The sequence below is a fragment of the Nelumbo nucifera genome, chromosome 1 (assembly GCF_055504915.1).
Source record: "Nelumbo nucifera cultivar China Antique chromosome 1, China Antique-T2T, whole genome shotgun sequence".
Lineage (NCBI taxonomy): Eukaryota > Viridiplantae > Streptophyta > Magnoliopsida > Proteales > Nelumbonaceae > Nelumbo > Nelumbo nucifera.
This window is the reverse complement of record NC_142649.1, coordinates 135677414-135689187: the sequence shown is the minus strand read 5'-3', so window position 1 is coordinate 135689187 and position 11774 is coordinate 135677414. Positions and strand designations below refer to the sequence as shown.

The 11774-nt window shown below is 38.8% G+C and overlaps 1 protein-coding gene across 1 annotated transcript; it reads left to right on the top strand.

Annotated features, from left to right (window-relative positions):
* The first annotated feature begins 764 nt into the window (after nucleotides 1-764).
* Nucleotides 765-9636, top strand: LOC104612573 (lipoic acid synthase 1). The gene is made up of 4 exons (XM_010280016.2): nucleotides 765-1392; nucleotides 2422-2633; nucleotides 3226-3605; nucleotides 9199-9636. The coding sequence occupies exons 1-4, from the start codon at nucleotides 878-880 to the stop codon at nucleotides 9319-9321; spliced, it is 1230 nt and encodes a 409-aa protein (XP_010278318.1). The 5' UTR covers nucleotides 765-877; the 3' UTR covers nucleotides 9322-9636.
* The last annotated feature ends 2138 nt before the right edge of the window (nucleotides 9637-11774 follow it).

The window sequence follows — 11774 nt, the reverse complement described above, 5'->3', positions numbered from 1 at the left end:
TATAATATATTTAAATGCATAGAATGCTGATATGGAATAGTGTGATTTGTTCGACCTGGGCAGTAGTTGAACGACCCGCACCCCGAAGGCAAAAGTGAGTCGACCTCGAGGTTAGTTTTTAAAACATTGGAATAGATTACTAAACCCTTAAATATTATTTAATTTATTTTTATTCACTAAAAGACAATGCAATAACTTATTCAATTTGGTGAGTAGTCCTTATTAAATTACCTCTTAACCTTTTAAAATTATATGTTGTTAAAAACAGAAAAAAAAAACAGATATATAATTGATTAAATGAACAAAAACAAAAATAAGGAAAAATTTATTCTAGCATCATAAAAAGTAAAACAAAAACAAATGAAAATGAAGTGAAAAACTACTTAATGTTTTTGTAAGATTCTTCCAAACAATAGTAAACAATCAATAGATTTTACGGGCCGCATAGATTTTTCCTCCATGTAATGCACTAATGCTATTGGACGCCTCAAATGCTCTAAGAGCAAGTGGCTACAAGCCTACAACTAAATAACTAAATTTAAAGATGACTACGTTAAATCTATGAAATGATGACGAAAAGGTATCCACTATGGTAGTCGAATCAGACAATCGGATTCAAATTCGAATTCGGATGGATGGATACCATTTACAGCTCTCACTTAGAACTTCTTAGTCAGGCCAGGTTTAAACGGATCCGGATCAGGATTAGACATTCGGACATGGTGGCGTAAGTGTACAAGTCTAAGGATCAATGTTGTGAACTGAACTCCACCAGCACCAAACCAAATCCCGACTTAAACAATTTGGCTCAACAGTTGCTGCGACTGGCAATCCTGGTAAGGAGAGAGAGAGAGAGAGAGAGAGGAGTGGAAGAACAATGTATCCTCGATTCGTATCGCTGGCTCGATGCCTCAAATCCTCCCAATCACTGCCCCAAATCCACCACCTCCACGTCCACCAAATTTCTCTACCTCTTTCTTTTGTAACCACAAACTCTCTGCGTTCCTTCTCGTCTACTTCTTCTTCTTCATCCTCTCCTTCTGTGCAGACTCCGAAACCCGAATTTCCACAAACCCTAGCTGGATTGAGAGAACGCCTTGCAGTCGAATCTCCATCGCTCTCTGACTTCATCCATCTTCAAGAGAATGATGAGTACTCTGTCGAGGTTGGAACAAAGAAGAATCCCCTTCCTAAGCCCAAATGGATGAAGGAATCGATTCCTGGCGGGTCGAAGTATGCTAAGATAAAGAAAAAGCTCAGGGAATTGAAGCTCCACACCGTATGTGAAGAGGCTCGGTGTCCTAATTTGGGTGAGTGTTGGTCAGGTGGAGAGACCGGAACGGCCACCGCGACCATCATGATCCTCGGTGACACTTGCACGCGGGGTTGCAGGTCAGTTCATCATCAATTACTTGTTTTAAGCAATTTTCATCAGCCTTGTTGGGGGGGAATTACGATATTGTGACTTATATGTTCTTTTGTTGACCTATTTCTTTTTAGGTGTTGAGATAGAAATTCTCTCAGTTCTCTGTAACATTTTTTTATATTGCGTAAATCACATCTAGGTAGCAAACGGTACCATATAGGAGTTTCAGGTGTTTATTGTTGTTCCTAAGCTAATTAGTTCGACTATAAATATGTAAAAAGGGCACTTTAGATTAGTTGCTCCTTTTCCCCCTCTGAAATTATTTTAAGAAAATATAGAAAGAATAGGAACATAAATATCAATCCAACTTTTGATTCTTGAATAGAGGTTTATCATACAACGGGATGAAACGAGTGTGATTTTATCTACAGACATTAATGAATTCTATTCCTTGCTGATTTCAGAATCTAGGTAATTGAAACCAAGGCCAGAGCCTCTATTATCCTACATTGTAGATTCCATATCCGTGGAGTTTGATGATTCCGTCTAGTTACCTTGCGTTTGACCCTTTTGCAGCCCAAGAGCAAGCTGGAAGCTAAGACCCTGTGCTACAGACGAAGCCCTATCTATCATTTAGGAGCCCTTACCCACCTAATCCGAGAATATTTGAAAAATTTTGAGTCCCGAATCCCTTAAATTGCCCTTATACCTTGCCACCTTGAATTTCCTAGGTACATTCATCAATATTTACCTCCAACATTTCTGATCAAAATATTCTACCCACACACACTTCTTTCGTTTGTTGAGGGGTGGGGTGGGGGCAGTGGGTAAGATCTAGGATGCTGGTTTATCACAAGGAGAACCTCTTATGTGGTCTTGGCTGTTCTTGTCAATGCTTAAATGAAAAGAAAATGATGTTGGTAAACTAATGGTCCTTAAAGGTATTTGTTTCTCATCACGTCCCAGTGATTTAGCACCTCTGAAATTTATTTGGGAAAAATATTATGCTTGTTTGGAAGCTTTTAATTTGGTTATCTGCTTGTGCTATTTATCAGATTTTGTAATGTCAAGACATCACGTACTCCTCCTCCACCTGACCCAAATGAACCCTCCAATGTGGCAGAGGCAATTGCTTCATGGGGACTGGATTATGTGGTGATAACTAGTGTTGACCGAGATGATTTACCTGATCAAGGGAGTGGTCATTTTGCAGAGGCAGTGCAGAAATTGAAGGCACTAAAGCCCCATATGCTAATAGAAGCTCTTGGTATGGGTTATTCTTACTCCTAACTTTTAGTATGATCCATAAATTTGAAAAGGAGAATAAAACATTTCTGTGAATAATATGGATGCCAAAACTTGAGAAGGTCCCCATATACCGGATATAAAAATTTTAAGTCATGTGAGCTCACCATGAGATTTTAGACAAGACTATGATCCATATAAAAAACTGAATATTTTGAATAATAGGCTTATTATGGTCCTTTATCTGGCTTATGCTTGGCCATGGACCTCACCTTGATACGTTCTACCAAATGATGGAAAGAATTGTGACATACAGCATATTTATGCCACAATACCACAGATAGTTTTGGTGGAGCTTAGATTTGTGTGTATCCTTTTCACACTAAGAGTGACCAACTCACCAACATGTATCCTCCACTAATGGATTAATTCCCCTTTTCAATGTGTCTAAGGAATATTATACTCATAGTGTGCCAAGGATTCATATTTATACAATGTGGTTTCCTATGTTGAATTATGTAATAAAACTTCTCATAATGTTGGTCCTTATATGTTCATCTTAAAAATTTTGCAAACCCTCCTCCTTATTCATTCTTTATGGTAACCATATGTAGTTCCTGATTTCCGAGGAGACCCTGGTTGTGTAGAGAAAGTTGCAAAATCTGGGTTAGATGTTTTTGCTCATAATATTGAGACAGTTGAAGAGCTTCAGAGGGCAGTGCGGGATCATCGTGCTAATTTCAACCAATCCATTGAGGTTTTAAAAATGGCGAAAGGTTATGCACCTTCTGGTACACTTACCAAGACATCAATAATGCTGGGGTGTGGAGAGACACCTGATCAAGTTGTGAAAACAATGGAGAAGGTAAGGGCTGCAGGAGTTGATGTCATGACATTTGGTCAGTATATGAGACCATCAAAGCGCCATATGCCAGTGTCCGAGTATGTAACTCCTGAAGCTTTTGAGAAATATCGAACCCTAGGCATGGAAATGGTATGCTCTGGTTTTTCAGACTTAAAAATGTTACCCTTTTGTTTGCTTTTGCAGACTCTTAATTCCTTAAATATTCTTTATCTTTTGCTTTATAAATCTGAACAAATGACCGCAATTACTTACTTACATGCCATGAGATCAACACTCTTTTCTATCCTAGAGTCTTCATGCTAATGGATAGGCTAGAGAACATTAATTGCTTAGGGTGATAGGCAACAGTAAGAACCTTTTTGCTAGAAAAGTTTGATTTTTTTTCCAATTGATTGGTTATTCTGCAGGTTCTTTTAAGTGCTTTCTGTACTGAATTTTGCTTTTTGATCAAATTGATGAAAAAATTGGTCAAAATCAACTTGTTTGTAAATCATAACCATATAGTAGTATGCCATCATTACTTAACTTTATAAGACCCCCATTAACCCAGCGATTTAAAAGGCGCGCCTAGGTGCACAGGCGAGGCACATTTTGGGGTATGCACCTTGCCCAGGTCCTAGGCACACCTCTTTCAAAATGCGTGCGCTTGGTGCGCCTTGCGCCTCATCCCAGGCGTGCGCCTTTTTAAAATTTTGCGCTTTTTGCTTTTTTTTTTGAGTCTAATGGCTAGGCCCCCGACCACGCCCCTCAAAGCAAGCCCGAACAAGTCTATGTTAGGGTTTGAAATTCTCTGAGAACCCCCTATTTGCTGATGTTGTTCATTCATTCATTGCGATAAAATATCTTCTTAAAAGGCAATGAAAGTTGTAAAATCAGTATTTTTTATGTGAGAAATAAGGATTTCAAACCTAACATAGACTTGTTCAGGCTTGCCTCGAGGGGTGTGATACAAAGGCGACTCATAGAATCAAGAATGCAATACGTTTTACATCGCATTAATTACTTGAAGCAATGCAACTAAGGAAAAAAAAAGAGATTGTGGGTTTTACATGCTTGAAAATGCTTTATATGTTTGCTTTTATTTTTAAATTTTCATTTGAATACACTTTACATGTTATGTTTATGTATTTTAATTTTAGATAATAGGTTTTTTAAATCATTTATTTTAAAACTTAAGTTTATATTTTTATTAACATTATGTTTGATATATTTTTTAAAATTTATGCATTTTTTTTTAATTTTTTGGCATTTTTTGGAATTTTCTGACTTTTTTTTTATTTTTTTAGATTTTTTTTGTAATTTTGCGCCTTTCTTAAAAAGGCGCGCGCCTCGCCTTGCGCCTCGTGCCTCAGGTGCAAATTGGCCCTTGCACTTTTAAAACACTGCATTAACCATGGGCTGGTATACATAGCCAGTTTAGGAATCTTCTCCTAGATTCATACAAAAAATGGCACATTCTAGTATTTGTAAATCAACCTGAACTACAAAGTAGGTAACTTTAGGTGTAATTATGACATTTATTAGATCATATCCAACAAGCTTTTGGAAGGCAATAGTGCTATACAAAAATGTAAAACTGTATTTTCCTCTTATGTATTAGGTAGAGGAATATACAGTTTTATATAAGAGGAAAAATGCATTTATACAGAAGGTTCAGTTAATGATGTTACATTATAGACACTGTTTGATGTTTTTTTCCTCAAAAAAAAAAAAAAAGTACATGCATTTGTATGTTATTACTGGCTATGTGCTAGTTATTATTTGTTTATGCTGTTTGGAGCTCATCTACATTGTATTCCTATGTATTATCTTTTGAGCAAGAAATGTCCAATATATGCATTCTTATTTTTGTTGATTCATAAGATAAAGAAGTTACAACAAGGCATAATCTGGGTCAGCTTTGGGGTGATTACAGCCTTTCCCTCAATAGTATGTATATTTTTCATTTGCTGATTTAGTAATTCTTTTAGGCTAAATTGAGAAACCTTCCCGGTGGTTTCTTAAGTATTATTTATCTCTTTTAATTTTTAATTGCATATCTCCTCTTTATTAGGATTTATCATTTTGGGTGCTTAAATCAATATGTTACAACTACGCCTAGTTACAAAAGTGGGGACCTTGTCTCTCTTGTTGACTCTTCCTCCTTTTTGTATTCCCATTCCTGTCCTGTCTTTTTTTTTTTGGATTTTTAAACATTGTTGTATCTTTTACTTTCCTATTGTGTCCTTTTAATTTGATCTTCTTTCCCACTTTTGCACAAGCCTACCTTCGTTGTTCTTAAATTTGCACATAGCACATGGATAGTTTGATAAATGCGTGGTTTTAATTAAGTTGGATTGAATGAGAAGAAAGAGAGAGTTCCGCGGTGGCCTAACAAAGGACCAGTCTTACCACCCTGGCTGCTAGATCAGGGGAGATGGGGACAGAAGGTCTAAAGCATGAACAACACTGATGAGAGTTTAGACTTCTTAAGAGATAAAGAGAGATCCCCAAAAGGCCCACTTGTCTAACCATGAAGACAATCTTATCCAGCTGAAGTGGAAGTCGTAATAGGGTTCTTTTTTTTCTTTTTGAGAAAAGGTAAAGTATAATGTATTAAAGAAAAAAGGTCCTGTGTACAATGAGAAGCTGTACAGAAAGCTATCAAAGAGGACTTCAAGAAAAGGCCATCCTCAAAAAAGTATAATCAAGAGTATCATCTTTAAAAACATTATGTATACACAACCAACTCCTAATAACCCCTATAGATGAATTGATGACCTTGGCTTCAGAGGAAGCTTTCTTCTCAAAAATCCTGTTCCTTTCTATCCAAACAATCCACAGAACTGCCAACGGAATGGATGATCAACATACTTTCCCTTTCTTTGTCAACCCAGGTATATGCCATTCTTCCAACAGAGCTTTCACCGATACTGTCATGCACCAAATTAATTCAGGGACTTCAAAAAGTGACTCCACACTGCTTTACTAAACTTGCACTGTAAGAGCAGATGCCTGGATGGCTCCACATCCGCATTACAAAGACAGCACCTTAGACCTGAACAATTAAAGCCTTTCTTCAATAGCATCTCTTTGGAAAGGCACCTCTCCAAAGCTGACACCCAAACAAAAAACTTGACTTTTGAGGGAGCCGCAGCCCCCCAAATGGCCTGGCTAGGAAAAGGGACTTCCTTTTCCCCCACTAGAAAGTCGTAAAAGGATTTGACTGAAAATTCTCCAAACTTATTCCACTTCTAAATCCTTGTATTCTGAGCTTGTGGATTTAACAGCCGGTTTTGTAGCAAAGCAAGGAGGTCTGCTACCAACTGAAGCTCCCAATCATTGAAATCCCTTCTAAAAGGGGTCGAGCATATTTTACTGTCAGTCAGCATAAAAGGGTTCTGTTACTTACAACACGTGATAAAATCTCTACATTTCCCCCCTTCATCACTAACTTCTTAATCCCTTGGTGAGAATCATCTAGAATTCTTTGATGGATGCTTTGAGGATTCTGGAAGGACCTGAACTGCTGTAATCAGGTTGTATGATGAAGAGATAAGACTGTCTTACATGGTAAAATATAATAGTCAAATAGATGTAACATTGATGATTGCGCTGCCAGGTGGTTGTTTCCGCATACATGTGGTGGAGCTCTGGTGTGCTTCTTCTGGAGTAGCTTGTCTCGGTGAAGTGTGTTTTCTTACTCATGCAGATTTTATGAGCTGCCCTTCGCCACTACTGACAGGGTAGCTTGGGCAGAGTGAGTGCCAGGTCGTCCAAGGTGAGCATTGGTCATCTGAGGTGAGCATTAGTTGTCCGAAGTGAGGATGTGCCCACATATCTTGATTTTACTGGAGGTCATTTTTACCCCATCAAACATGATGTGTCTCAATGCCTATGTCAAGAAGCTATTTCAAGAGCTAGGGGCAGGTTAGAAAAAGACAGGTTGAAGTAGTGAGAAAATGATTTGAGGGCTCATAATTTGGCAATGTATATGGAACCAAATAGAGCAGAATGGTGAATCAGGATTCCTTAGTAACCTCAATTGACTCTTTCAGGCTGCTGTGCTGCCTGACTACAATCCTCTTACTTGATTGGCTTGCCTGGAGTTTCAAGGGTGAAATATTCTCCAGGCGTCTCTCTTTACCACCTGCCTCAATTTTGCTGACTTTGAAAAGAATGCAATAGATTGAATTGTAACTATGCATATGCCTTTCTTGAATGTCCTAAATTGGAAGCATGTTTGTACTCTGTGTAGGGTTTATGGCATTTGTGGTTCATTGCTCCAAACTTTGTTAGATGTCAAATTTATTCCTTCCAAGTTCATGTGAGATGCTTATTCTTTTTCCTTTTCTGTAGATGGTAGATTTTCTTTCTGTAGCCCATTATCCCATCTTTTTTTGGCCTGCAACAAAGAAAAGAAGGGTTTTATGGTTCTTTCCTGGGGGTTGGGGTTAGTCTGGTCCTCTTTTTAATTTAGTATTGGAGAGAGTTGGAGCTAAACCCTGCCCGTCTTAGTTGGCATATTGGCATGCAATTTCCTCCATGTTTGCGTACCCTACAGGGGTTATCCTATGCAGATTCCTGACAATTTTCTGTTTGGTGATCTGTCTAATTTCTTAGTTGACTATAATAATGATGCAGAATGGTCAAAGATCTTGCTACACATTTTCTTATTCAAGCCATTGCTTTGGATTCATTGTTTTGTTCTGCACAATAACTCCTCCAGTATTATCTTCTGGGTCACACTCTGCTGGATTGTTCCTTCCAAATAAACTAAGAAGTTTTTCATTGGGACATTTGCACATGCCCCTGTTAATGTATTTTGGCACATTTTCACTGTGCTTTTCTTACTTTGTCTTTTAGTATTGCATGCAACATTATTTATATAATTGTACTGTGTTTGCATTATCTGAATTTATTTTCCTATATTGTGTACTGTATGTCTGCAAAATTCACATGAAGGGTGATGAAGGGATCCCAGCATGCCATTGTATTGTTTGTGGTGCTTTGTCGCACATGACATGGATGCAAGATGTCTGAGTGATCCAACTGATAGGACTTGCATAGTGCTGTGGGAAATCAGTGGAGATGCATGATTATTATGATATGTTAGAAACAAGAAAGTAGATAGTAGAAGTCCTGACCTGCTAGGTAAAAGGGCCATATGGGCCACAAAACCCAACCCAATTTGGTCCTTCGCTATCCAAGGTCTTTGGGAGGGGTTAACTGAATGTGGATATAAGTGAATGCCTTGGTCTTAACCCACATGCTAACATTTTTTTACCATTGCATAAGTGATAAGACCTTATGTCCTTACCTGATAGATGAGTCCAATTAATTGGCATTCTGGATGGCTTAGTGAGTGCACAGTCCCTGTAGTCAAGCCCCAAACCTTGCATCTTAAAACATTTGATATACCTCATGGTCATTGTACACCAATTTGTATTATTTTCTTTGTTATACAATTTGTATCTTGGTTGTGTAGGCATTTATTAAAGAAACTAGAACCCCCCACCCCCCACCCCCCACCCTCAACTGGTTACCGCTTGTTCAGGTATATTTCTCTCTTATCTAGCTGTTTTTTTATTATTAATAAAAAAGAACATAACAAATTATGAGAACTGGATATATAAACATGATAAAGTCACTATTTTGCCACATTATCCTTCATATGTATTTTGTTATTAAGTAGCAAGTTTATTTGGATTATTCTTTATCTAAAGCTTTGTGAATGTGTCAGGGATTTCGATATGTGGCTTCTGGACCCATGGTCAGGTCCTCATACAAGGCGGGTGAATTCTACATCAAATCCATGATTGAAGCAGATAGAGCAGCATCTTCCTCGCAGGCTTCAGTCTCCTGAGGGATAAGGGGTGTATTATCCCCTAAACTCATTAAGATCTCTGTTTGTCATTTCTCTTTCCCATCTATTCCATTTGTATATGCAAATCAATGTGATTTTAGCTTTTATTTTGTTTCCTATTTATTGAGAAAACATAACCATGGGGGATGGGGCCCTCTTGCATCTACCCACGTATCAGTTGTTGATGTTCATTAAGCTTCTCATACAAGTAGATTGCGCTCTCTTCTTGTTGGTAATGATTTTGCAGATAAATCTGCCACGTGTAAAAAAAAACCTTGTTAGTCATCAATAATCATTTGCTTATTTTTTTGGTCATCTCAATCATCGTTGGCTGTGGGGGCTACAAGTGTAGAATATGGGAATAAGCTCATGATCCCGAAATCTAGGGTGTGGGACTACATTATTATTATTATTAATGCATCGATTAATTGATCCTCTTGGTCATGCTCATGCACAATACAAGTTGTTAATATGTTCATTCAACAATTTTTTATTTTTTGGGGGACAAATACTCTAGTCTCTAGCATTAGATTCTACACTTTCAACTGTATTTTACTTATTTTTGGAGCTTGTTCTAGTATCTATTGACTAACCACTGGATCATAGTTGAGATTCACAAAGCTCGAGACCTTTAAGTAGCATAGTGGGTAAGATGTTTGGCTTGGGTAGGTCCATTTGAAGTTTCATGAAGCTGAACGTGATGGGTACTAGTTAGTGACTTGGTGGTAAATTTCAGAGCCATGGGGGCTGGTACGGGGAGGGGAGATAGTTCATAGGACCCTCCATTCCTTTAATTGATTGTAATAGAACCTTGTCATCTAGACCCATCCTTTTGTTCTTTCCTTGGTTACCAATAAAAAGCTGCCACTTAATTCAATTGATGGATAATGCATGTGTATGGGACACAGAATTCAGAGTTCAGACATTGAGGCTGTTTGCTAGTGTAAATCCCAGTAGTGGATCCATGATCCATCCACATGTAAAGTACTGTTCCTTGATAATTATTTGTGTTTTCTCACACATGGGTATGGCCTGTTTCTTTCTTGGTTGTAATTTTCATTTAGTGGATGTGATGGAGTGAGTCCAAGCAAAAAGCTAAAGCATCCTAAGATGTTGTTGGTAAATTATTTAAAAAAAAAACATGAAACAAAATAAAGTGGTATTAATTGGTCATCCAACTCAGAGGCAAAAAGTCAGAATGATGCTGACCATCTAGGAAACTTGGGGTGCTGGATTGGTGGTGGGGTGGGTCCCTTTGGAGCTCTAGTGATGGAATATATTTTTTTCTCCTTGAAGCTTGAGGTCTGTAGCCTGTAGGGGGAGGCTGAGTTCACATCTGATGCTGTGATTTCCCAATTAATTTAAGAAGGACGAGGCTATTAAAGGAAAGGGTATCGTGTGGTTGTTTATAAGGTTATTGGATGGTCGCAGCAGATGTGATCTCAGGGTGGGGGGTGCTTCGGGCCTTCGGCTTTTTGATAAAATCACATGAATCATTGATCGATCTTAACGTAAAGGGTGGAGAACATGCGTCGTTTTCCTCGCAGTTACTCTGCTGTTTAGACCTGTTCATGGGCCGGGTGGCCCGACAGGCCGGCCCGGCCCGGCCCGACCCCCGGACGGGCTTGGACACTTTTATAGGCCCGCGGGCTTAAATTCGGGCCAAAAAGCCCGGCCCGCAATAAATTCGAGCTGGGCTCGGGTTTTGTCAAAATAGCCCGGCCCGACCCAACCTAATATTAAACTTAAAATTATTTATGTGATTATGTCCATTTGAATAATTTTTTTGATTTATGAATGTAAAATTGTGTTTTAAAATATAAAAAAAAGGGAAAAATACCATCTTGTAGGCCCATTGTTCATTTAAATAGAAAAAAAAATACTTATCTGAAATTTTAATTCTAATTTGAATAGGGAAAATTGTTTTTTTTTTCAATTTGGTCGGGCTTCGGGCTCGGGCTCGGGCTCGGGCTTCGGGCTTTTTACCAGGGCCGGGCTCGGGCTCGGGCCTAGTATATTTTCATTAGTGACAAGTGAAAGCCCGGCCCGACCCGGCCCATGAACAGGTCTACTGCTGTTACTGGAAGGCAGTGGCTTCCTTATATTTCCATCAACCGTCCGAGTTCGGTGGAGCTGCGCGTTCTGTGCACCCGTGGGTGCACTGGACGCGTGAATCCGCCAATCACAAGTGACCACGTCAGCGTAATAAAAATGCTTAACGTTAATAAGCCTTTAGAAAGTGTCCAGTTGAACCGGACACAAAAGGACAAAAAAACTTAAAACACATTTTTAATTACCCTGGATGTTCGATCTCACTCACCCAGAAGCATCCACTAGCGATCTCATTGCACACTGGCAACGGTGACTTACCGGAGGAGTCTGGGGAGCTTCACGGGTTGAAGTGATTCGGAACATCCGAAGCCAATCGGAATGCGATCACCAAGTTGTCACAG

Coding starts and splice junctions, on each gene's coding strand:
- LOC104612573 (XM_010280016.2), top strand. CDS start 878: ATGTATCCTCGATTCGTATCGCTGGCTCGATGCCTCAAATCCTCCCAA. Junction 1,393..2,421: donor ACTTGCACGCGGGGTTGCAG/GTCAGTTCATCA, acceptor GCTATTTATCAG/ATTTTGTAATGTCAAGACAT. Junction 2,634..3,225: donor TATGCTAATAGAAGCTCTTG/GTATGGGTTATT, acceptor AACCATATGTAG/TTCCTGATTTCCGAGGAGAC.